This window comes from Mesoplodon bidens (assembly GCF_964165515.1).
Source record: "Mesoplodon bidens genome assembly, chromosome: 10".
Classification (NCBI taxonomy): Eukaryota; Metazoa; Chordata; class Mammalia; order Artiodactyla; family Ziphiidae; genus Mesoplodon; species Mesoplodon bidens.
The window spans coordinates 68,804,590-68,831,489 of NC_138172.1; the positions used below are offsets into that span (position 1 = coordinate 68,804,590).

At 48.9% G+C, this 26,900-nt stretch overlaps 1 protein-coding gene across 1 annotated transcript in view; it reads left to right on the top strand.

Moving 5' to 3' along the window:
* The first annotated feature begins 1,932 nt into the window (after positions 1-1,932).
* Positions 1,933-26,900, top strand: part of RAB44 (RAB44, member RAS oncogene family) — a 34,398-nt gene continuing 9,430 nt past the window's right edge. Inside the window, exons 1-9 of the mRNA XM_081247644.1 lie at positions 1,933-1,958; positions 8,840-9,057; positions 17,893-18,004; positions 19,710-19,884; positions 21,141-21,287; positions 21,956-22,046; positions 22,454-22,549; positions 24,545-24,732; positions 25,333-26,795. Of these exons, the coding sequence (XP_081103770.1) occupies positions 1,934-1,958; positions 8,840-9,057; positions 17,893-18,004; positions 19,710-19,884; positions 21,141-21,287; positions 21,956-22,046; positions 22,454-22,549; positions 24,545-24,732; positions 25,333-26,795 (2,515 nt within the window). The 5' untranslated portion in view covers position 1,933. The remainder of the gene's footprint in view (positions 1,959-8,839; positions 9,058-17,892; positions 18,005-19,709; positions 19,885-21,140; positions 21,288-21,955; positions 22,047-22,453; positions 22,550-24,544; positions 24,733-25,332; positions 26,796-26,900) is intronic.

Genomic DNA, 26,900 nt, shown 5'->3' on the forward strand with positions numbered 1-26,900 from the left:
TCATGTGTTTAAAAGCCATATTTTTTCCCATGAGTTGTTTATTCATATATGATAACAACTTCTCTAATGCATTATTGGTTTTACATTGATCTGCAAGAGCTCATGATATAAAAAGGAAATTAGCTTACTTTCTGTGCTATGTGCATATTTTTTCATAGTTTGTTTGCCTTTTTATTTGTCAATGGTAATTTTTTTGTTTTTGCCATTCATTTGTTTTATTTTTTTCTTTAAAAATTTCTATCTGGTGGATTGCCTCAGTCTTTTCTTTTATGGCTTCTAATGCTTTTTGATATGCCTGGAAAGGCCTTAAATGCTCCAAGATTATTTTTTAAATTATCCAATAATTACTTTTGTCATTTGTTCAAGCATACACAAAAGTAGAGAGAAAAATAGAAGGAGCCAGAGTTACCCTCATCAACTTCAACAGCAGTCAGAATAGGGCAGGGCCAGTCTCATTTCACCTACATCCCACACATTCCCCCATCCCTTGACTATTTTGAAGCAAATTGCAAACAACATATAATTGTACGATTTTTTTAAATGCTGAAACTTTTGATCTGGAATTATTTTAGAGTTAGAGCTCCAACTTTGTTTTCTGCAGATATGTAGCCTATTCTTCCCACAGTTTACTGAATAAACCACTGTTTCTCCATTGATTTGGTTTTTTTTAAGTTCATTTTTTAAACATATTTATTTATTTATTTTTATTTGTTTGTTTATATTTATTTTGGCTGCACTGGGTCTCAGTGGCAGTGCGCGGGATCTTTGTTGTGGCATGCGGGATCTTTAGTTGTGGCATGTGAACTCTTAGTCACAGCATGCATGCAGGATCTAGTTCCCCAGTCAGGGATTGAGCCTGGGCCCCCTGCATTGGGAGCACGGAGTCTCACCCACTGGACCATCAGGGAAGTCCCTCTCCACCGATTTGAAATGCCACCTTTATCATACAATAAATTCCCATATAGAGTGAGTCTGTTCCTTTCTATTCTTATTTATTTATTTATTTATTTGTGGCTGCGTTGGGTCTTCATTGCTGCTCGTGGGCTTTCCCTAGGGAAAGTGAGTGGGGGCTACTCTTTGTTGTGGTGCACGGGCTTTGCATTGTGGTGGCTTCTCTTGTTGCGGAGCACAGGCTCTAGGCTCACGGGCTTCAGTAGTTGTAGCATGTGGGCTCAGTAGTTGTGGCTCATGGGCTCTAGAGCACAGACTCAGTAGTTGTGGTGTATGGTTTTTAGTTGCTTTGTGGCATGTGGGAGCTTCCCAGACCAGGGCTTGAACCCGTGTCCCCTGAATTGGCAGGTGGATTTTTAACCACTGTGCCACCAGGGAAGTCCCCCTTTCTATTCTTTATTTTGTCCCATCAGTTCATCCATTTATATTTATGCTCCAGTACCATGCAGTTCTGATGGATGTAGCTCTGCAATATATTTTGGTGTTAGGTTAGACATTCCCTAAAAGATGCTTTGGGTGTGGGCCTCCCCTGGATTTTGAAGACGTGGTCTGAGAATGAGGATCTGAGGTAAGGCATGGTGTATACACTCAGCTTTAGCCATAACTGTGCCCTTCAACACTTTGGCTGAGATAAGGTGAGGCATCACTCTGGCAACCAGAGACTAGGGTCAAAGTTCTGTCCTTGCCACTGAGAACTGGATGACCTTACCCTGAAGAGCTTCTGTGGCCTCCCCACCAGCTCCAGCTTTCTCCAGTTCTAAGATTGTAGGGCTAGGGCTCCTTGGGAGTACCAGGCAAGATGGTGAAAGTGTAATCAGTGGTCACTTCGACAGGAAGTCCCATAGATTAACACAGGAGGTTGGCTCCCCGGGGAACGGAAAGAGTGATTAAGCAAGAGACAAGACTGTTAACAGTTCCAGAGCTCGTGGGCTCCTGGGGGCAGTGGTTGCCTCATTACCAGGTCCAGGAGGCACGGGGCTGCATGCACGATTGGGAGCCTCTGAGAGGTGGGAGCTACCCTGGAGTTGCAATGCTTCTTTTCTTTGGCGGGGTGAGGATGGGGGAGGGAGCTGTGGTCCCCACCCGGCTCCTGGGACGAGGTGCAAAGGGCTAAGCCCTTTTCTCATGAATTTGGACCTCTCTGCATCTAGCGGAAGGCACTTGGGTAGGAGACTTGGATAGATTACCTATCCTTAAATGGCCATGTGACCCTGGGCAAGTCACCTGGCTTCTCAGAGCCTCGGTTTCTCTATCAGGTTAGTGGGGGGAAGGGAGAGGATAAATATACTAGGAGGTCTCTCAGACCCACTGACATGAACAATTTGGGTTCTGTGACTATCACTATTACTTGTAGTTATTGAAGTAGTTGGAGTGAAGCGCAGACCCTGTTCCTCAGCCCTTTGGAGAGAGAATGATGGAACTGGGAGGGGCCCTAAGGCAATCGCAGATGCTGTGATTCTGCCCCTGTCCCCCACAGCATCCTTCTTACAAGACTCTCCATTTCCTGAGGGAAAGCCTGTGGTGCCTGATTGCTGAACCACGTCCTACAGTGGGGAGCTGATTTCTGGGATGCCTGGGAGCAGGATTCATTTGCCCTCAAGTCTGGCCTCAAACTTTATATGATTTCTTGGGCGAGGAAGTGGGGAGAGGTAGTAGTGCTGGGGGGTGCGTGTGTGTATGTGTGCTCCTGGCCAGGATGAGGTTTCCCACTGTTACAAGTATGAGGTAGTGATGATCAATAAGGGGAATGTGGGGACTTCCCTGGCGGTCCAGTGATTAGGACTCTGTGCTTCCACTGCTGGGAGTCTGGGTTTGATCCCTGGTTGGGGAACTAAGATCCCACAAGACACAGCACTCCGCCAAAAAAAAAAATAATAATAAGGGGAATATGGCAGAGGAGGGGCCTCTGACGGAGGGCTGCCCCTGCTGGCTGACTCTGAGGGTGTTGTTCTGAGTGACTCTGAGAGTGCAGGGACCTTCGTAGACGCCAGCAGCTGTGAGGGGTGTCCTGTCTGACTGTGAGAGTTGACCATGAGGGAGGTGTGTGTGTGTGTGTGTGCGCGTGTGCACATATATGTGTGCACACACATGTACACACGTGAGGACTGACTGAAGGACATCCCTGTTGTCTCTGAGGGGCCATACCTGGCCATGATGGGGGCATAGACTGTTTTTAGGTGCACGTTGCAAAGCCGTGAGGGGGCAGTCCACTGTCCCTGACTTATGGTGACAGGTGTGTTGAGACAGAACTGGTGGTAGGTCACCTGCTGCCTTTCTGCCCTAGGCCTCCTGACAGGCAAGGAGGGGGCCACCAAGTACCCTCTAGGGAGAGAAGGATTGACAGACTGAGAGGGCTGATGCTGAGGCCTTTGGCATAGTGGGGACTGGTGAGGTGTCCAGGAAGTGCTGCTTTCTTACAAAGTGCCAGGGGACTGATGGAAATAGGGTGCAGCTCGACTAGGAACTCCTGGACAGTGATGTCAAGAGCATCCCATGTCCTGCGATGTGGTCACAGGGAATCTATTTCAGGATTCTAACTCCCTTCACTTGTGGGAGCCTGACAGACTCAGTGATGTGACACCCACATCACAGTAGACTCTTCCCCCGGCACTTCAGTTCTAGAAGCTTCTGCACTGGGAATCTTATCTTGCTGCCTTATGTGTGTGTTATCCCATGTGTGTGTTATCTCTGTCAACAGAAGCACATGTGGAACTTGAGTTCCCAAGTCTCACGACCCGAGCAAAGCCTGCCCACTCTGCCCTGTTCCAAAGCCCTGTCCCATCATGGCTGCTCTGTGGGGCATCTGTGATCCACAGAGGGGCCTCCTGTCCTCCGGGGAGGTACCTCTCCAAGAAGTGGTCTTGGGGCAAGTCTGTCCCATGACAAACCAGGAGAGTGGATCTGGTGCCAGATTTGCCTCTGACATCATGGCTTGGGCAGGTCTCCGTCTTTCGGAGCCTACCTCCCTCAGTTTCCTCATCTGCTGAGTGGGGATAAATCATATCTGTACAGCACCCAACTTTTATGAGACTCAAATGGAATTTCACCCTCATCCATGTTGTCACCACAATTGTCATGGCTAACTTTACCCAGTGGTTGCTGTTTTCGGGGCATAGCTGTGAGTGCTTTACATGGATTATATATTCAACAAATATCTGCTAAGCACCAACTGTATGCGAGGCACTGTTCTAGGCATTTGGGATAGAGCAGTGAACAAAAGAGTAAATTCCTTACTCACATGAGGCTTCTGTTTCAGTAAGAGGAGACGCAAATTTTGCCAAATAAATGAATAAAAATACTCTATTCTGGGAAGGGGACAAGCACTAAGAGAAAATAAGGCCAGGAGACTTCCTTGGTGGTCCAGTGGTTAAGAATTTGTGTTTCCACTGCAGGAGGCATGGGTTCAATCCTTGGTCAGGGAACTAAGATCCCCAATCAAAAATAAATAAGTAAATTAATTAAAAAAAAAAAAGAAAGTAAGTAAAGCCAGAAGGGAGGTGGGCTCTGCTGGGAATGGGAAGTGGTGTTTCCACTTCAATTGTCTCCTCTCATCGTCACAACAACCCCGTGTGGTAGATATTAGTTTCATGTTCCAGTGAGGAGACTAAGGCACAGGGATGTTATGTGACTTGCCCAAGGTCACACAGCCAGTGAGCGGCAGGGCTCAGGAGGCAGAGTCTGTCTGACTCTAAAGCACTGGGACTAGAAGTCACTGCCTCTCTTGGCCACTTTTTCCACATTTATGGGTCAAGAGGGTGGGTTGGACTCTCTTCTGGTACTGACACTCAGTGAGTGTTTCTTTGATTACAATACACAAGGCCCAAGGCCCAGCCCATTGGAGGGTCGTGGGGTCATGGAGGGAGGGAGCTCCCCTCTTAGGGGGATGGTGAGTGAGGATGGATGTTGACCTCTGGGTGTGGACAGATGCACCGCAAGGAGGGCTGTGTATCTCATCGTTGTTTCCAGGGGCAACATGGAGGGTGATGGGGGAGTGGGAGATACTAGCGGAAGGACAGTTAGATTCGTGGAGGAAATTCTCTATTCTAACCCCTGGAATCTCATTCTTGGCTTCCCCCCCCTACCGGTGTTTTGTTTTTGTTTTTGTTTTTTTGGCCAAACCATGGCTTGCGGGATTTCAGTTCCCCGACCAGGGATTGAACCTGGGCCCCGACAGTGAGAGCATGAAGTCCTAACTACTGGACCACCAGGGAATTCCTATCTCCTCTGCCTTTTATTAAGAAATCTTCCAAATCTACAAAGGAGTTGAGCAAATAGTTCAATGAATGTTATAGGACAGATGGCTAACAATTTGCCCCATTTACTCTCCCCCTCCCACCCACACTTATCTCCTGTTCATTTGCTTATGTATTTACTCAGAACCATTTGAAAGTGAAATGCAGACATTATACACTTCAGCATGGATCCCTTAAAGACAAAGAGATTCTTCTACATGATCACAACACTTGTACCACACCTAAGAAATTTCACATTGCTCAGTGAATATCATCTAATATAAAGTCCATATTCAAATTTCCCCAGTTGCCCCCAAAATGTCCCTTATTCCTACTGTGTTTTTGTTTTTGTTTTTGTTTAATTAATTAATTTATTTATTTTTGGCTGCATTGGATCTTCGTTGCTGTGCACGGGCTTTCTCTAGTTGCGGTGAGTGGGGGCTACTCTTTCGTTCCGGTGTGCAGGCTCCTCATTGCGGTGGCTTCTCTTGTTGCGGAGCACGGGCTCTAGGCGCGCGGGCTTTAGTAGTTGTGGCACGTGGGCTCAGTAGTTGTGGCGCGTGGGCTCAGTTGCTCCGCAGCATGTGGGATCTTCCCGGACCACGGCTCGAACCCGTGTCCCCTGCATTGGCAGGTGGATTCCCAACCACTGCGCCACCAGGGAAGCCCCCTACTGTTTTGTTTTTTGAAGGGAAATCCAATTAAAGATTGCATACTATATTCAGGTGCCATTTATCTTTATTCTCTTGAATAAAGAACAGTCCCCCTGCTTTATTTTTTCTTTTACGACACTAATATTTTTTGAGTCTACTCAGTTATCTAGTAGAACAACCCACATTCTGAAGGACAGTGTGTGTCAGTGGAGGAAACAGTGAGTAACTGAGGGTCCAACACATGCCCAGAGCAAGGCTGGGCATCATGAGGCGATCCAGGGTTAAAACTGATCTCTCCTGCCCTGGAACTCACTGCTAAATTATGTCACCTCCCCCAGGAAGTCCTCCCTGATAGGCACTTGAGAGTTGTTCCTTTTGCAGTGCTCTCACAGCACTTGGCACACAGGTTTATTGCCCCTTCCACACTGTGCTGTAATTAATTTTGTGTCTTCTCCTGCATGAGGCTATGTGAGTGCCTCTAGGGGAGACCAGGAGTCAGTCCACCCATATAACTACAGGGCCAGGGGCTCTACTTGGGTATGTAGGTTGTGTCCTGTACAAGGGTGCCTGACCAAGGGGGTGAGTGGGGACTGGAGTTCAGCCCACAGTCCACTTGCCAACCCGTGGGCCCTGGCACTGGGCTGCATCTGCCCAGAGGAAGGGGCACTTTTCCTATTTTGCCTAATGGAGCCTCACACATCACAGCAGGCTCGTTTTCCACTGTGCTGGCATTCAGTCGGTGCTCAGTGAACAGCTGTTGCTTAAATGCATGCTAGATCTTGGGAAGGGTTTGGGCAGAGGAGATGTTCTGGTAACTGTTCTTTGGGGAAAAAAACCCTGATTTGTAGCATTTGCTGATTCCCCTGGTGTAAATACTCCCTCAGCGGCTGATTGCAGGCCGCTGAGTTGGGAAGAGAGGTACACAATTGGCTCTTGCAAGCCTCTAATATGTGGCTCCAGCACACCACTGCGATTTTACATCTATAATCTTAAAACTGCATCTGAAGCAGACTTTGAAGGCCCCAAGAGAGAGACAGAAAGAGATATGGAGAGAAACAGGTAGAGAGAAAAAGCAGAAAGGGGAGAGAAAGAGGCAGTAACTGATAAGGCGTCAGGACTCTACTTCACTTTAAAGTTTGGGGCCTCCCCAAGGGTGAGGAATTGCTTCATTGAGGTTCTATGCAAACTGTGTGAAGGAACTTGCCCAAGGGGAGGCTAGACCAGTGGCTCCAGACCCCTGCCATGAGCCCGTTATCCCTGAGGCAGAGTCCCGTTCCCTCCACTCAGCCTGTCTGTGACCTTTGACCCCAACAGGAAAAGTCCAGGGTGAGTGTAGTGCTCCTGCTTCATCAGTCCCATCACACAGGCTGTTCGCTGCTTCTAAATCTTACCCGCTTCCTTTAGAGCCTGGCTCAAGTCTCAGCACCTGCAGGAAGCTGCCTATGTGCACATCAAACCCCTCCCACCCTATACAGGTTTACGTGTCCCAGACTTATTCTCACCTCCCCCTCGCCACCCCCCCACTAGGACCAGATTCTACTCCTTCCAGACTCCAGCTTCCTTCTCTCCTACCTTGAGGCCTCACCTGGACACATCCTTATCCATCCAAATCCTTATCAATTGACTAACTGACCTCGAGTGACAGATGAAAGTAGCCCAATTAATGAATTTGACAACCCTTACTTGAGCACCTACTAGGTACTAGGGAGCTGGGAGCAGTGTGGACCGAGGCACAGAGTAATATTCCTATAGGGGGAGCCCAGAACATCATGGGGTCACAGATAAAGGGGCATGAACCCTGCTTGAAGCATGGGGGAGCTTCAGGGAGGAGGTTAGACTCTAAGGTGAGGGGGGAAGAGGTATCAGCTAGGCAAGGGGGTGAGAGAATCAGGGAGGTTTGGGGCAAAGGGAGCAAGCGTGGGAGGGAATCTGGCATTCCAGGAATGGTGAGTGGTTCAGAAAGGATGACATGGACCATGATGGGATGCAGAGGTGAGGGGGTGAAGGATGCGCATGTCTTGAAAGGTCATAAAAGCCATGTGGGGGGGCTACGGATTCCCTGGTGCATATGTGGAAGGAGTAGGGAAACGTTGTTGAGGAGGAAAAAGAGGTTGGAGGCCAGGTGAGGCTGAGAGAGGGAGGAAGGGAGGACGGAGAGAGCCCCTTCCGGAAGCTGTGATGTGAGGAGACAAGCTGGCAGAGCAGCAAGTTGCTTCTTTCTGGTCTTTCAGACAGTGAGATCCTGGACCATCCTGTGTAACCACCCCCAAGTAAGGCAATAGAACTTATGATGGCTGGAGAAGACTTCTTTTTTCTTTTTTTTTGGCCGCGTTGGGTCTTCATTGCTGCCCGTGGGCTTTCTCTAGTTGCCACAAGCAGGGGCTACTCTTCGTTGCGGTGCGCGGACTTCTCACTGCTCTGGCTTCTCTTGTTGCAGAGCACGGGCTCTAGGCACGCAGGCTTCAGTAGTTGCAGCACGCGGGCTCAGTAGTTATGGCATGCAGGCCCTAGAGCGCGCAGGCTTCAGTAGTTGTGGTGTGTGGGCTCGGTAGTTGTGGCTCGTGGGCTCTAGATCGCAGGCTCAGTAGCCGTGGCACATGGGCTTAGTTGCTCCACGGCATGTGGGATCTTCCAGGACCAGGGATCAAACCTATGTCCCTTTCATTGGCAGGTGGATTCTTAACCACTACGCCACCAGGGAAGTCCTGGAGAAGACTTTTGACAGTTGAACAGAGAATTGAAGGAGATGAGGGCATGTGGATACCTCAGGGAAGAGCATTCCAGGCGAGGGAACAGAAAGGGCAAAGGCCCTGAGCGGGATGTGTGGGAGGCTGTCAGCTGGGGGTGGGTGATGAGTCAGAGAGGCCAGCGCAGGTCAGATCAGGCATGGCTTCGTCAGCCACCGTGGGTTTTCTCCAGGGGTGATGGGGAGTCATGGGAGAGTTCTGAGCAGGGAGTGACTTTGTTCAGCAGCCCAGTGTCCCCTCACCTCTCTGTCCCCAGGCCAAAGCACCATGGAGAGTGGACAGAGAGTGCCTCGAAAGACCCGGAAGCTAGGCTCCAACCGCTGGCGTCAGATGCGAGAGCCAGCTGATGGCCAGGATGCCTCTGTGGCCCCTGAGCCAGAGTCCTGGTCCTCCCAGTCAGCTGCAGAACTGCAGGGCTTCTTCCAGGACTGTGGTGCCAAGGAGAGGGGCTTTGTCACTCGAGAGGACCTGGCGGTGAGTCCAAGGCCCCATCCCCCTGAATCCCTTTTCCACAGCCTTCTGAGACTCCCCATCCCAGGAAAGCAGAGCTTTCCTGCTGTTTTCCCTTTCTCTCATCTCAAATTTGCTCTTAGGAAAGGCTAGGAATTTGTTTATACTAATGTGTAAATGATTGATAAGGCCTTTTGTGTTACCCTCTTCCAGAAAATTTGCATATTAACAAAGGAAAGGTTTTAGGCCAAAGGAGTAACTTGCAAATGGTATAATTTTAGGCCCACTGAGCAGGGAAGTTTATCTTGGGGAGCAGTCAGGGCCCTGGAAATCAAACAATGTCAATGGCTGCAAACTTCAATGAAACAGAAGATCAGCCAAGGTTGTACATGCCAAGAAGTAATCTTAGGCTGTGACCTAGACCAAGATTGGCTGGATTTTATTTTATTTTATTTATTTATTTTTTTAAAATGAGTGGCCATATTTCTTTCTTTCTTTTTTTTTTTTTTTTTTGCGGTATGCGGGCCTCTCACTGTTGTGGCCTCTCCTGTTGCGGAGCACAGGCTCCGGACGCGCAGGCTCAGCGGCCATGGCTCACGGGCCCAGCTGCTCCGCGGCACGTGGGATCCTCCCGGACCGGGGCACGAACCCGTGTCCCCTGCAGTGGCAGACGGACTCTAAACCACTGCGCCACCAGGGAAGCCCTGGATTTTATTTTATTTTTTTTTGGTTTCTCTTCATTTTCTACAAAGGGTCCTATGGGAGTTGCTGGAGTCTCACTGGACCTGCTGTCTCCTCCTGATGCTGCTCTATGCTCCAGACTTTGTTCTTCCCCCATCAAAACTGACCCTTCCTATATTCCAACCTCACGGCCACAAAAAAGTACAAATGGCTGATGTTAAAATATACTTTTCAAAATGGTTTAAAAAAAAAAGACTTCTGAGTAACTATAAAGTTAATACTTATCAAAGATCTATCTAATTCATTATTATTATCAATTAGTGAGGGAACCAGTAAGATGTTATGACAGGTTCAAGGACCATTTGAGAAGCTGAAATATGTATAGGCAATTTTACAGAAGAGTGTTAGGATAAGTTTGCTGAATTCAGTTTTAAAAAAGGCCATAAATCTTTGGGGTTATCTGTACTACTAGACAAAAATTATTTTCACCTCTCCTGGACAAAATCTACAAGTTAACAAGTAACTTCGATAAGTCTGGGACTTCTAATGAAAGGTAAACAATGAGATGAACTAAGTGCATTCCTCTCGTCTAGACAACACTTGGGTAGTCCTTACCCCCATATGATATTGAAAGGATGTGCTGTCTACCTTTTTGCCTTATTTCCAAGTTTCAGATAATTTCCTGTGATCATAAATAGTCTCCAAAGTTTTTTATTTTTGACATAAAAAGTCTGGTCTCATTTGGTTTGGCTCGATCATTTCCTTAGATGCAGCGAGGGTGCAAATAAAGCATGTGGGCCTTCTTGACTGGGCTCTGCAAATCTAGAATTTTGAAGTATTGAGCCATTTTAGCTTCTCTCCAGAAGTTTTCATATGGAATCTTAAGTTGGACTTTTAAAACCTCTGTTATTCGCTCTTCTACCTAGAGTGACCATCTGTCCCAGTTTGCCTGGGCTGGAGGGGTACCTGGGATGTGGGACTTTCAGTGTTGAAACTGGGAAAGTCTTGGGCAAACTGGAACAGGTTGGCCTCCCTACTAATATGGAAACCAAGCATAAGACTTTCTCTAGCATCTTTCACCTGCAGCACCTATAAATGTGAGGAACTTCCTACCTTCCTTAGGTTCCCAATTTTTCTAAGGTCCCTCTCCTGCCCAGAAGTAACCTTCCTTATCACCTGTTTCCAGGCCAGCTTCCTGCGAGAGGTTTGCAGGCATTGCTTCCACAAGTGCACCTTACAGTGGACTTGTCACAATTGATTAAATTAGAATCATCTTTTAATACAACATCCAGTCACACAACTGATCTATTCAATTATATCCCAGTATAAAGGAGGACAGATCCTTACTGAAACTGTGTAAATAACTATATTGCCAGAGAAAGAAAAGAGATTCAGGAAAAGTATTGAAGTATTGGTTTCTGAATCAGGAGGGGGTAAGTGAGATTCAGATACCATTTAAAATGTTAAACTTCAGTTTATGAAAGCATAATTTCCTAAACTGAAGCTTAGAGACAGCTCAAAAAGACAGAGAGAAGAGTCTCATACATCCATAAAAATAAAACAATAAAAAAAAATCAACTATATTCCCAGCAAATAACCACAACTCGATTTCCTTCAACCATTCATTCAGTTCCATGTAATTAATTCTTGATCTACTGGATCTTGGGTGAGCTGGCTGCTTCTGGACTGAAAAGAGTCCTAGAAATTGTGATCCATTGGCTCAGTCTGAAGGTCGGCTAATGCCAGCTTGGAATCCTGTACCCAAGTAAAGCATCAATAGTTCATAGAACCTGGTACAGTCCTTTTCCACAAGACTTTGAGTGTGTGCTTTGTGGAAGACACAAACTGCCCTGCAGCTTGTAGCCAAGCCTTCAGGCAAGGGTAGGAAAGCAGAAATGGGTTTAGTAATGAGACTGAAAGCCTGTAGTTATTACAGTAACTAATAATATCAGAATGGAAGAGAGTAAAATGTTTTATTGGGATACGGTATATAACTATTTCTTAAGAGTCTGATTAGTGTTTCCCCTGAAGATAAGAACATATTTTGCATAGTAAAGACATTGAGAAATCTCTAGGGCCTTCCCCTAAAGCATGCAGTTTCTGAAATATTTATATTAAGAGTGTTTTACCTATGTAAACTTAGCCTAGGAAAGGCTGAATATCTTTTTTTTTTTTTTTTTTTTGTGGTACGCGGGCCTCTCACTTTTGTGGCCTCTCCCGTTGCGGAGCACAGGCTCCGGATGAGCAGGCTCAGCGACCATGGCTCATGGGCCCAGCCGCTCCGTGGGATGTGGGATCTTCCCGGACCGGGGCACGAACCCTTGTCCCCTGCATCGGCAGGCAGACTCTCAACCACTGCGCCACCAGGGAAGCCCAAGGCTGAATATCTTTTCTGATCTGACAGTTCTTCCCACGATGCTCTTATAATAGAGTTGAGGTACTTAATAAATAAAGAGAAAGATATCCTGACATTTTAATTTTTTTTTCTAAATTTAGGATCTGATGTTGGGAAGGCAAAACCAAAAGAGCCATCAGAGAAGATAGGGCACTAGATTAAGTTAGAATCATGGGATCCTGAGAAATAGTACTTGGTTTCCTATTTAATCAAAGTGACAATAAAATAAAACATTTTGAAATAAACATAGAAGGCAACACTATTGCAAGGATGTTTAGCTCTTTTATAGGGGAAGTGACTCTGCTTTTTGTTTTAAAGAAAATTAGAACATGATAAAGCCAAAATAAAGTAGAGAAAATTATTCTGCTGAGACATGGAATCAGTTTTCCGGGCAACTTACACAGAAGATTAATAGTAACCCCTTTTTAACCCTTGCCTAGAGCTCTAAGACCAATATATTATTTTAATAAAGATGGAGCCAAATTCTAGTTTTGCATTAATATAACATGTGGCAGTAAAACTTTCACAAGATTGATTGATTTTTTTTTTAAAAACAAATTTATTTATTTGGCTGTGTTGGGTCTTTGCTGCTGCGCACGGGCTTTCTCTAGTTGTGGCGAGCGGGGCTACTCTTCGTTGCAGTGCGTGGGCTTCTCAGCTCTAAGCGCTTGGGCTTCAGTAGTTGCGGCACGCAGGCTCAGTAGTTGTGACTCAAGGGCTCTAGAGCACAGGCTCAGTAGCTCCACGGAATGTGAGATCTTCCCTGGATCGAACCTGTGTCCCCTGCATTGGCAGGCGGAGTCTCAACCACTGCACCACGAGGGAAGCCCCCTATTGATTGATTTTTAAACCCATCAAAACTGAGCCAGGGGGCTTCCCCTGGTGGTGCAGTGGTTGAGAATCTGTCTGCTAATGCAGGGGACACGGGTTCAAGCCCTGGTCTGGAAGGATCCCACATGCCGCGGAGCAACTAGGCCCGTGAGCCACAACTACTGAGCCTGCGCATCTGGAACCTGTGCTCTGCAACAAGAGAGGCCGCGATAGTGAGAGGTCCGTGCACCGTGATGAAGAGTGGCCCCCGCTTGCCACAACTAGAGAAAGCCCTTGCACAGAAACGAAGATGCAACACAGCAAAAATTAATTAATTAATTAATAAACTTCTACCCCCAACATCTTCTTAAAAAAAAAAAAAAACTGAGCCAAATTTAGCAAAATGTTAACATATACTTCATAGTCTATTTTCAGACTCAGGTGTTATAAATCAAGACAAATAAGATTCCCTTTCAACAAATCCTCTACTACTCTCTATATCCATTCAGATTTCGCTTTTTCATGTTCTGGAATAACCAGGCACTTTAAGACAAAACCACTTCCCTTATCCCTTGTAAAGCAAAAGCACATCCCATTTTCCTTGCAGACACAGTTGTTTTTCTCTGTCACTCTCATTCCTAGTATCATCTCAAACATCATAGTGATTATAACTTTTAACAAAGTAATTAAACTCTATTTCCCAGAAAAAACTAATGGGTAAATAATTGAGAACTGTCTTAGCATTTTAGTAAACTAGCAAAGCTCACAAATACACAACATGACTTTCTACAGTCACACATATCCCTTGCACAACTTGAAAAAAAATTGTGATAAAATATACATAACTTAAAATTTGCCATTTTAGCCATTTTTATGTGCAGAATTCAGTGACATTATGCTGTGCAACCATCACAATTACCACCATCCAAATCCAGATTTTCTTCATCTTCCCTAAAGAAGACTCTGTACCCATTGAATACTAACTCCCATTCTCCCAGCTCCCTCTCCCCTGGAAACCCCGACTCTACTTTGCCTCTGAATTTGACCACTCTAGGTCCCTCATATAAATGGAATCATATAGTATTTGTCTTTTTGTCATTGGCTTGTTTCACTTAACATAATGTCCTCAAGGTTCATCCACGCAGTAGCATGTGTCAGAATTCCCTTCCTTTTTAAGGCTGAGTAATATTCCATTGTTTGTATATACCACATTTCGCCTATCCATTCATCCCTTGATGGACATTTGAGTTGCTTCCATCTTTTAGCTATTGTTAATATAGCTGATATGAATATGGGTAGACACATATCTACTTGAATCCCTGCTTTCCCTTGCATAACTATTTAAAGTGGAAAAAATGAATTCGCTCATGAACATGACCCAAAGATACAGCTGCTCTTTAGCATGTAAAAATAAGTAAAAAGATATATATTTAAAATTGTGCTTAGCTATCAATGTTTCAGTATTAAATTTTTCTTAGAAATTTTCCAGGTAGCCAAAAATTATTTATCAATTAACTTAATTACTATTAGTTCAGTTTCAAAGTTACCTAAGGCTCTCGGAAATTGTGTGTAAGGTGACACACTAAAAAATATAAGTACTGGGCTTCCCTGGTGGCACAGTGGTTGAGAGTCCGCCTGCCGATGTAGGGGACAAGGGTTCGTGCCCCGGTCTGGGAAGATCCCACATGCCGCGGAGTGGCTGGGCCCGTGAGCCATGGCCGCTGAGTCTGCTCATCCGGAGCCTGTGCTCCGCAACGGGAGAGGCCACAACAGTGAGAGGCCCGCGTACCGCAAAAAAAAAAAAAAAAAAAAAAAAAAAAAAATATATATATATATATATATATATATATAAGTACTGTTGATATAAAATTTGTTACAATAATAAATCAACTGAGTTGAATACAATTTCACATTAAAAAGAAATTTATTGATTGATTTATTTTTGGCTCCATTGGGTCTTTGTTGCTGTGCACAGGCTTTCTCTAGTTGTGGTGAGCAGGGTCTACTCTTCGTTGCGGTGCGCGGGCTTCTCATTGCGGTGGCTTCTCTTGTGGAGCACGGGCTCTAGGCACCCGGGCTTCTGTAGTTGTGGCACACGGGCTCAGTTGTTGTGGCTCGTGGGCTCTAGAGCACAGGCTCAGAAGTTGTGGCACACGGGCTTAGTTGCTCCGTGGCATGTGGGATCTTCCAGACCAGGGCTCAAACCCATGTCTCCTGCATTGGCAGGTGGATTCTTAACCACTGCACCACCAGGGAAGTCCTAAACCAATTTAATTTAATTTGTCAAAGATTCACCTTAATTATCTGAACCTGGCTCCTTAAAAGTTTTCTGAGTTAGCAATTTCTTGTAAGAGGGATTTTTTTTAAGTCCAGCACATTTAAAGCATTAGAAGTTGTTTCTTTTTTTTTTTTTCTGTGACTTTGGGGGCCATTAGATTTATATAAACACTTATTTGTCTCTACAAACCAATCCACACAGAACCCCTGTGAGAGATGTAGTACTCTAAGTCATTAATACCAAGATACAGAAAAATATTCACACTCACAATGAGAGTTAAGGGCCGTTCTGAATTACAGACATGTAGACACACAGACAGGGCTTCTTTTCTCCAACCCTAGCCACAGGTCAAAAGTAAACACAGAAACAAAAACTCTCCAGATCAGATTTCAAAGAGCTGTTCTCCTCCCCAGCGGGCACAAAATTCTTAACCTGATTTGAGGTCACACCTAGAAAAACAAACACACCACCACCAACAACAAAGGATTAGCAAACCAGATTTTCTGTTGTCTCTCAACCAACAGACACTAGGTCTCCTTCATGTATCCCATGGAGATCTCCAAATGGTCAGTCCATAAAACGGAATTCCCCATCATGGCTACCACCAAAACCAGAAGCAGAAAATCAGTTAAAACAAAAACGTAAAAACTAGAGAAACAGAGTCAGCAAACTTAAAGTTCTGTCACACTTGGGATTCCCTTCAAGAGCCAAGAAAAAAAGTTCCTGGGTTCCCAGAGTCCATCTGGGGCTCTTTTTTCCAGCAATGCAATTTACTCGGTTCTGACAGCTGAGTCCACTGGGGCATCTCCATGAACCTCCAAAACTGTCGAAGTAGAATTTCCAAAAAGGTAAAATCATGACCCTTAGACAAAAATAAAATGAGTCTATACGAGAGGTTTTATTTAACTCATTTATTAATGAGAGATGTTATGAATAGTTGAAAGAGCACTTTAAAAGCTGGACAATTTAACAAAGAAATGTTAGAATTGGATTGCTGAGATAGATTTTTTTAAAGCTGGTTAATGTACAACAGGCCATAAATCTTTGGGGTTATCTGTTCTGTCAGACAAAAGTTATTTACATCTCTCCTGGACAAAATCTACAAGTCAACATGTGACTTCATTTAGTCTGGGACCCCTAATCAGTACCATGTGTTGAATTAAGTACATTCACAGAATCTAGAAGATGCTTGGGTGGCCTTGGGCCCCCTGTAGAATACTGAAAGGATGTGCCGTCCACTTTTTGTACTTATTTTCAAGTTTTAGATAATTTTCTGTTTGGTATTCATTGCATTTTATTTATAGAAGTGAAAACAGAGCCAAAAAATGTCCAAGAATAGGGGAAAAGGTAAGTAATTTTGGAACACCCATTCAAGAGTATGAAGGAGCAATTTCAATGAGAGTTATGGATATGAAGAAATTATGGATAAGAAAAAGGTACAAAAAAAAGAGAGAAAAATGTACAGCATTATATACATCATGATATGATTGCAGCTATGTAAAATATATGCATCTGGGAAAGGTGGGATGGAATTATTTTCATATGAGGAAAGGAGGACACCTTTACTTCTTGCTTCTTCCATTCTGTTGTCTGGAATAGAGATTTCTGAGTTCCAGAGGCTTCTTTCACCTTCATGTGGAGGGTGGCACTGAGGGACAGTTAAGCCTCGAGCTTGAAGTCTGAGGCCCTGCAGACATAGTGGAGCTGCCACAGCAGCCCTGGCCCGAATACTTCAGATTACTTATCTCAGCTTTTATTATTTAAGCCTCAGCTATTTGAGTTTTTCTGTTATTGTTTGTTAGTTTGTTTTTGCTGAATGCATCTGAGCCTAATCCTAACCCATATGTAATAAAAAAAATAATCTAGGATTAATTCTATATTTAACATGAACAAGCAATTCCAAGGTTTTTTTTAAAAATAAATTTATTTATTTATTTAGTTTATTCTTGGCTGCATTGGGTCTTCATTGCTGTGTGCGGGCTTTCTCTAATTGCAGCGAGCGCAGGCTACTCTTCATTGTGGTGTGCGGGCTTCTCATTACGGTGGCTTCTCTTGTTGCGGAGCACGGGCTCTAGGCGAATGGGCTTCAGTAGTTGTGGTACGTGGGCTCAGTAGTTGTGGCTCATGGGCTCTAGAGTGCAGGCTCAGTAGCTGTGGCTCACGAGCTTAGTTGTTCCGTGGCGTGTGGGATCCTCCTGGACCAGGGCTCAAACCCGTGTCCCCTGCATTGGCAGGCGGATTCCTAACCACTGTACCACCAGGGAAGTCCTCCAAGTTCTAATTAAAATTTTAAACTAGATATTAATATTTTAATGCAGAACATAGTCTGTTATACTGCATCATTGAATAGTTTTAGATAATTTTTGAAGACTGATAAACACATTCTGGGGAGAATTGGCTACTGTCCTTTATTAGAGTCCTAAAGGGATGAGACTCAGATCAGGTAGGTTTTGATGTTGGATGGAGGAAGGGAAAAGGTGTGAATGAAGTTCAAGGTACTGCTGAGAGGGCAGCCTTGGATAGGGTCCAAGAGCCTCAAGGGTCTGCCTTGAGGTCAGGTTGGTGGTGGGACTCCAAAACTGGGGAGAGGGGAAGTGGAGATGGCTACAGACAAACACCCTCTCCTTTTCTGAGGGTGACCCAGAGCCCTCCCCAGTGGGAACAGCGCCCAACTTAACTTACCTCTTCCTTGCAGGTGGCCAAGTTCAGCTTCCTGGGCAGCAAGGAGGAGCCGGGGATGATCTTTGACTGGGTGGATGTGGAGCGGAAGGGACGCCTCTCCCTTGAAGAATTCAGCTCTGGGCTCAGTATGTCTGTCCTGGGAGGGCCTCTGGGGAGTGTGCCCAGCATGAGGCGAGGCTGGGCAGGCAGGAAAGACCCCAGGACTCCCTACCAATCACAGGACCTTCATAACCTGCCCAAGGGCAGTTCTGGGCATGGATGACCATACAGATTTCTGTGGAGATGAGAACACTTAGCCTGAGTGGGAAGGCAGTTGGTTCAAGGCAGAGCTGAGCCTGAAGACTCTAACCCAGGAGACTTGACTTCCTTTCCACCAGAGAGAGCAGTTTATTGGCTGGCGGCTCCCCTGAGCATCCCTCTCCTCCAGAGAGGCCTCCAGGCTTGCTTTCTGATGACTCCCTTGTCTTCACCCCAGTCAAAGGTTTTCCCTGAGCAAGAGGTTAAGCACCACCTGTTCTTGAGACCACAGGCCTTGTTTCTGCCTGAAGAAGGTCACATTCTAGCTTTGATTAAAGGAAATCAAGGCCCCAGGGAGCAGCAGAGGGTGATGTTTAGTGGGTGGGGGCTTCCCTGGCCCTTCCTTAGCCTTCACTGGCCAAGGTTACTCCAACACCGGCTTCTCAAGACATGCCCAGAAGGACCTAAAGACACCAAAGCCAGAGATGCACAATATTCCTGCTGAGCTTGATGGGGGAAGACCTTCTGGCCCAGGGAACGGAAGGAGTGGTGTCCTTGCAGAGACCCTGAAAAGCACTATTCAGCTTTTAAAGTCTGCAAAGCCATCTGGAGTTCTCAGGTCTGCTGAGTGTCCAAGAGTTTGGGGGACAACAGGAAGGGAGGCCAGGAATCTGCATTTATAGGTTGGGGCCGCCCCAGGAGGTGGTTGCTCCAGTTCTGGTGATTGAGAAACTGGGAGTAGGGAAGGGAAATGAGGGTCTGGAATCGGGAGTGGGGCAGAGGGAACGTTTTGTCCATGTGGCCCCAAGAGGCCATCTTCACATCTGTGTCCATTGTGCCCACTATACTGGGGACTTCCCAAGGCCTATGAAACAAAATCCAACCCCCTTCCCAGGGCCTACAGGCCAGCACCATCCAGACCCTTCCAATCTCTTGGGCTCACTCAATACCACTCGCCTCATCCAGCATGCCAATCTGGCTCTTACCTCAGGGCCTTTGCATGTGCTGTTCTCTCAGCCTGGAATATGCTTCCCTAGAAATCCACATTGCTTGTTCCTTCCTGTTAGTCACATCTCAGTTCCAGTGTCACTTCCTCAGGACACTCCTGACCACCTCCTCTAAAGTAGACTCTGTCTAGTCTCTCAGTGGAAATTACCCTGTTCATTCCTTTAGCTCACTTGGCAAACTACTTTTAAAAAAAACCCCAAAAATGTGTCCTTTTCAGCATTCATAGACTGTCAGCTCCACCAGGGCAGGGATTTTGGCCAATTTTGTCCCTAGCACATAGTAGCTGCTCAATAAATATCCCTTGACTGAGTGTAAAGACTGTGTTGGCCACCGTGGAGCTGCTGTGTGACTTCCAGCAAGTCTTTTGGCCTCTCTGGACCTCAGATGTTCATCTGTAAAAGGGACACAGTGTCTACCTTGAGTAGACTCCAAAGGTTGATGTGAGGAATGTATGACCCTGGCCCTGTAAAATGTGACTGACACAGATATAATGATATCCCCAATGACTGGAGCAAGGCAAGGTGGGAGGTCAAGGGACTGAGCCGAACCCCACTCTGCTCCCTTCTGCACTCCTTTGTCTCACAGAGAACATCTTTGGCTCTAGCCCAAGCACCCACAGGCTCCACAGAAGGAGGCCACAGTCCTCCAAGCGAGGATCTGTAGCCACCAGCTTCCCAGTGCAGGAGGAGGCCGACGCTGAGGAGAAGGAGGCGTTCTTTGCCTTCACGGAGCAACTGGCAGCCAGTCACTCACTTCCCGAGTAAGGCCATCATGGTTGTGGGTGCAGGGAGAGCTACTGCTGGTCAGTGGGGGTGAGGACTCTCCTGGACACAAGGTCGAGTGGGAGCCACCAGGTAGAGCTGGGCAGAAATCCTGGTTTAGCCACTTTTTAGCTGTGCGACTGTGGGCAAGTAGCCTAACCTCCGACCTCTATTTCCCCGGCCACAGAGTGAGCATAAGAGCTGCTGTGGGATTAAATGAAGCCACGTGTGGAGAAAGCCTACCCACTAGGAGTCCATCCCACTCACCCTCTCCCTCCCTGTCCTGCCCTACATGGTCACTCCTCAGAAGGATTAGTGAGTTGAAGGGTCAGCTCCCTAAGGGGACTCAATTCTTAAAAATACAAAGCTCCTCGAGGGTGCCAAAAAGAGGGTCCTCCAGGGGTATGATGGGAGATGTTTTTCAGGCATGGTGATGCTTTGAGTTGGGCAGGACTGGAGACAGGAGAACTTGGAGACTGCCTCAGGCTCTGGGCTTTTGGCGTTCACTCATGCTTAGAGAAGGGGCTACTGCCTAGAAATGCCCCTCTCACACCCCCCATGTCCCACTGGGTCTGTTAGAACCAGCAAGGGAATCGCCCTCGCCTGTCTGCCCAGGTTCTCCCAGGTTCTCCCGCCCCGCAGGGCTCTGTGAGGACAAGCTCTCAGAGGGTGGGGCAGCTGTTGTGGGGCAGGCAGGGTGGGATTGGGGTGCAGCCTGGCAGGACAGGTGTGGTGGGGTGATTTACCCACTTGGCAGCTTTGGCCTGGGCTCAGCCCTCAGGCATCTGTCTTCATGACTTAGTTAAATCTATGTGAAAGCAGCATTTATTGAGTGCCAACTGTGTGCCAGACCCCAAGCCGGTGCTTTCACTGGGTGTGTCTCATTCTCCAGTGGCCGTTTTACAAATAAGTTCAGAGAGGGCATGGGACTTGCTAAAGGTCACACAGCTAGAGTGGGAGAAGAGAGAAGACAGATGGAAGCCCTGGGCCATCGGACTCCCAACTTCCCCCACCCCACAATTAATCACCACACCATAGAGAGACAAAGTGTGGGGATTCACAAAGGGAAAGGGCACAACTGGGAAAGGTTCCTGGGGGAGGTGGCATTTGAGCTTCACCTTGTAGGGTGTAAATAGATTTTCGTGGCCCAGGTGCCCAAGTCTCTTGGAGTGTTGCCATTAAAACCGAGGAGTGGGGCTCCCCCTGCCTCCTGGTCCCGCCTCGTGTCTAATCTCTGGCTATCCTCTCCTCCCAGGCAGGCGGAAATCTGGCACCTATGGAGGAAGCTGCAGCAGGAGGAGCCCCAGCTGGCAGGCAACCTGGAGGGCTTTCTGGCCAAGATGAACAGTCGCCTGCAGGAAGCACGGACTGACAAGGAGGTTCTGGAGCTGACCCTGAGGAAGTGAGTTGGGGCCAGGGTGCCTTGCCCGGTGTTGGCACACAGTGGGTGCTCTTTACATTTTAGTTGAATCTTAATTGAATTCTCTCAGCTCCAAAGAATGGAGGCCAGGCGTCCACTGCAGGGATTGGGAGCCGGACGGGCAGAGCTGAACTGGAAGAAGGGGTGACTAAGGGAACCTACTGGGGAGGACAGAGTTAGGCCTTCAGCCAAAGGGGGAATGGTCAGTGTGTCTTGGTGCAGGGCCACTGCGGCACCTAACTCCAGGGCACCACTCACATAGATTACAATGCATGTGGTGATCCTGGGGTTGGCATGGGCACAGCCTTGCCAGGGAGTCTGAGTTATGGGGGTAGGAGGACAGCAACAGCGGGAAGTGGGGACAGAGTGATGGGGCTTTGGGGACTATGAGACAGGGCCACAGGAACCAACAACATCTTGATGATGGTTATGGGAGTCGGCATGATGGGACCAGATGATCATTATCAAGGGCATATATGTCAGGAGCTGTTACTGGGACGACTGTTCTCAGGGCGACGGGGGTCAGTGACCACTGGCAGAGTGAGGTAGACAGTAGCATAGACTGCAAACCCAGGCCCAGACCACCTCTGCCAGCAGCAGGGTCCCGGGGTGCTGATGGGCTGCCTGGCCCCGCCCCCCACCCCTTCCAGGCGGGACTCTGACCACCATCACGAGGTCCAGCAGCTCTATGAGGAGATGGAGCAGCAAATCCGGCAGGAGAAGCAGCAGCTGCAGGCTGAGGTAGGCTCTCCGCGACAGCCAACCTCTTCCCCGGCCCTGAACTCCCCTGCGGGCCAAGCAGCGGGCCGGCCACTGGCCAGTGTGGGGCAGCAGGAGGCTGCTGGGAGTAGAACTTCTCATATCCCTGAGCTCGTATTCCTCAGAGAGGTGGGGTGGGGAATGTTGAGCCTGGGCCCCCTGCTCACCTCTGCCAGGTCTCGCGTGCCACCCGGAGCCGCTCCTTCTGCTCTCTGGGTTTCTGTCTCCTATTGCCTGAGCCAGGGTTGCTGTCCTAGACCCCTCCTTGTTGAGACATCCTGGACCCTGCACCCTAGGCCTGGGTGGAGGTGAAGTGTGGGGAGGGCCAGCCCAGTCCAGCTGGGTCTTAGATTCGGCAATACAGGGGCTGAGACCTTTCTGCTCCCCAGAGCGACTCCCGGGGCCTGGCCCTCAGCTCCCAGATGCAGGAGGTACTGGAGGCCAAGGAACGAGCGGTGCAACGCCTGACTGAGGGCCAGAAGGAGGTGAGTGACGGGTTTCCCCGGGAGCCCAGTTTCTGAAGATTCACAGACCCTGACACCCATCTCCTGAGGGTTCTCTGGGCTCGTTGGGCCCCTGCATCAGAGCTGGCCCCTAGGAAAGCGATGTCTCTGGCCTTTTTCTGAGATGAGGCCGGGTAGTGCAGTGGAAGTACTGGGACATGAGTCAGAAGGTCCAAGTTCAAATTCCTGCTGTTCCAATTAAAAACCATGCAGATCCGAGGAAATAATTTTGCTTGTCTTGGCCTTAGTTTCTCCATCTGTAAAATGGGAATAGCCACATCTACTGCATCTCCCCAGCTAGTAGTGTCAAATGAGGTAATAAATGGGAAAGCATTTTGAAACAGGAAAGCACCGGGCGAATACAAAGTCTCAACGTTGGAGAAGCTTGGTGATAGGGTGGTGTTCAACTTTCATCTCCATTGTCAGCTGAGTGACCTTGGGCAGGTTTTTAACCTCCCTGACCCCTGGTTTCCTTATTAGAGAAATGGAGATCAGAACTTTTGCCTTAGAAGGCTGCTGTGATGATTAGAGATACTATATTTGAGGGCCTAAGATGGTGCCTGGCTGGTAGTAGGTGCTTTACATATCACAGTTGTTACTGTCGCTGAACCTGACCTAGCTTCCTGGTCAGAATACCTGCTACCCCAACACCTCATGTCTCGTAAACTATAGTCACTTCCAGTTGGCATTGTGCTAAGCCTTTGGGTCTGAGACCCTGCCCTATTGTCTCTTCCCTCCTCAACTTCCAGACCTTTTACCTTAGTAAAATCACCATCTGTTGTAACCAGGGCAACCTGCATTTCTTCAGCACTGGACCAGGTTCCCAGAGTCTTCCCCACCGTTGCCTTGGCTGGTCCTGCTACCTGGTCTCACACACCTGACATGGGTTGATTTCCCAGGTGCCTCTGCAGTAGCTGCTCCTTGGAAACTGAGGCGGGCCCCTTCTACCGAGGGAAGAGGTTAGACTTTCCACATGGGACCATTTTGTCCTGTCCCCTGTGGATGTGAAGCCTCTCCCCCCAAGGCTATTCATTCCTTCACCCAACAACTATTTATAGTGCACCCACTATGTGCCAGGCACTGTTCTAGGTTCTGAGGAACATAATAGACACAAATAACTCCTGTCCATGGAGTTATTGTCTAGTCAGAGAGAGAGATGGTAAACTAAATAAGCAAGTAAAATCTATAACATATTAGATAGTGAAAGTGCTAAGGAGAATAAAGTAAAGCAGGGCAGGGGGACAGAAGGGTTTTTATAGGGGAGTCAAGGAAGGCCTCACTAAGATGATGACTTTGGAGGAAAGACCTGAAGGTGGTGAGGAGTGGACCATGTGGCATCTGGGGGAAGAGCAGTCCAGGCAGAGGGAATAGCAAGTGCAAAGGTCCTGAGGTGGGTATGATGTGCTGTGAATGTTCAAGGACCAGCAAAGAGACTTGTGGGCTGGAACAGACTGAGGGAGCAGGTGAGGGGGGTGTGGTAGTGGGAGAGAAGGTCAGAGATGTAACAGAGGGGGGTGGGGGGAGACTGTGCAGGGCCTTGGAGGCTATTGTGAGGCCTTTGCCTTCCATTCGGCATGGTCAAGAAGCTCTCCATCTCCCAGTCTTGTGACCTGTTGTTGGATCAGGTGCTCCTTGCAGACCAGATGCGCTCAGAGATGAGCAGCCATTGCAGAACGTTGAGCAGAGGAGGGTGTGATCCCATGTATGCTTCAGGCCCTTGTGGTGCTGGCAGTTTGTGTTTCTTACACAGTTCCCTCTCTCTTCCCCACCCCCCAAATTCCAATGTCTCTCCCAGGTGGGAGATAATGGAACTAATTAGGCCAGTGAGGGGGTAACAACCGCCCCCTGCCCCAATCCTATGTTTTAAGCTGGGTCTCCAGGAGCCTGGAGTCTGTGCCCCACAGTGGCCTTGGGAGGCTGTTTGTTCCCCTGAAGGGCACCTGGGCTTCCCTCCTCCTCACCCTCCACCTCCTGCAGCTGGAGGCCCAGCTCCACCACCTCAGCAGCACACACCAGGAGGTCAGCTCGGAGAACCAGCAGCTTCGGGAGGTCCAGCGTGACCTGGCTGGGAGGCTGGAAGAGGTGCGGGGGCAGCTGCAGGTGACCAGGGGGCACCTGAACGCCACCAAGGGCCGTGTGTCCTGGCAGATGGAGGAGGAACCGAGGCAAGTAGCTGCCACCCCTGGGCTGGGCTGGAGACCAGGGGCTTCCTGGAAGAGGGGAGGGCGGCTCTGAGTTCTCCGAGGCTCTGCTCAGTGCCCAGAGCACACAGACTCCCTCCTTAAACCTCACAACAGCCCTGCCAGGCTGGAATTATCATGCCCATTTCTCAGACAAGGAGACAGACAGGGGAAAGTCATGTGCCCAGACACACATGACATATGAATCACACAACTGGGATTCACACACACACACACACACACACACACACACACAGACACGCACACACACAGGCTAGTGCAGTGCTGGATCCTTGGCGGGTACAGCACCCACTCTACTCGTTACAGGTCAGAGGAGTGGGATGGGCCAGAATGGTAGGGAAGGCTTCCTGGAGGAGGTGAGGCTCCATATAGGCCTGGGAGGATGATCAGGATTGGAGGTGGGGAAGGGTAGGGAGTGTGTGCCAGGACAGAAGCACTGCCAAAGGAAAGACTGGGAGGAAGGCCTAGTGGTGAGGTGCGCACTCAATGGTGATGGATGCCGACAGGGTTGGTGTGACCTCTACCCGCCCCTCACCTGACCTTAGCTTCCTGCACCCTTTCTAGTGTCCCCAGAGCAGGTGAGGAGAAGGCCTCAGTCTCCTCTGAGGAGGCTCCCCTGCCCGGACTGACTGGGGACAGCGATGACTGGGACCAGCTCCTCAGCAGCTTCAGCAGCACCCGCCACAGTGCCCTGCAGCTCTCCAGGAGCCCACCCCCAGCTCCGAGAGCCTCCTCAGGCCCCCAGACACCCCGAGTAGTCAGGCAGATCTCCATCCTGGAGCCGTGTGCTTTTCTCTTTGGTCAGGAGCCACCTTCAGATCCAGATGGGTCTCTAGGAAGCCCCCCTGGGGTGCCTTCCGGGACTGAGGAAGAGAAAGGAGTGAACCCAGAGGGGCAGGACATCAGCCCAGAGCTGACTGGAGAGCCCCCCACCCTGGAACCTAAGGAGGAGTCAGGGCCTAGCCCTGGGGTCCACTTCCGCTGGGGCCTTCCAGGGGCTCCAGCTGGGGAGTCAGGGGGCCTGATGGCAGCTGTGCTCAAAGTGCTCATTCCTTTGGAGGATGGGGCCCCTCCTCATGTGACCTCTCCCCCTCCCCAGGCCCCAGCTGGGCCCAGTGAACAGTTCCAGGCCTCATACCCAGATGACGAGGGCCCCGGGCCTGGGCCTGTCCCAGCCAAGCCACACAGGCAGAGAGAGGCCCTCCATCAGGACCCACATGCCACTGGCTCTGAGCCAGGGCTGGGGTCCTCAGGAGCTGGAGCCCTCACGGCAGGGCTGGATGAGCCCTCCCAGGGCCTGGAGCCTGTGGGTCAGGCTCCCACAGATGGATTGGAGCAGGGCAAGCTGAGCCCAGATGCACAGGAGGGCCATCCTGGGGGACTACAGGAAGCTCACAACCAGGTCCTTGGGTCTGAAGGGCTGCCTGCCCTACCCCACCAGAGTCTGGAAGAGGAGCCCAGGGCTGACGAAAGGAAAGCAGGGGACCAAGGAGGGCAGGATTTCAGGTCAGAGCTGTCCGTTGAGGCTCATGGCCTGAAAACTGGGCACTCGGAACTCCCCCAGCACAATTCCCCACCTGCTCCTCTCCCACCTGACAGAGCACAGGCTCAGGCTGAGGCACAAGCCCCAGCTCCTGAAAAACCATCACCTTCAAGGGGCTCTCCCCACACCGGGGCTCAGCCTGGGGATGCAGCAGGGCCCCAGGAGCCCACACAAACCCTCCCCACCAGGGCTGAGCTGGAAGCCCAGCCCAGGCCCCAACCTACAACCACTCATGCAGAAGAAGAACCAGGGCCCCCTCAATCCAGGGAGCCAAGGGCAGAGAACAGGCCTGAAGATCCAGGAATGGACTCTGGAGGCATTGGGCTGACCCCATCCCCAGGGGACCGCACGGCCAGTGAGCCTTTGGCCAATCCTGATTACGCCTTCCACGTCATCTTCCTGGGAGACTCGAATGTGGGCAAAACATCCTTCCTGCACCTGCTGCACCAGAACACCTTCGCCACTGGGCTGACAGCTACTGTGGGTAAGGGCCACCTGGGGAGGGTGACAGGGGAGGGAGGGGAGACCTGGGGGACCAGGCTGAAGAGCTGGAACAGGCCCAAAGCAAGCCATCCCTGAGGAAGCTGTA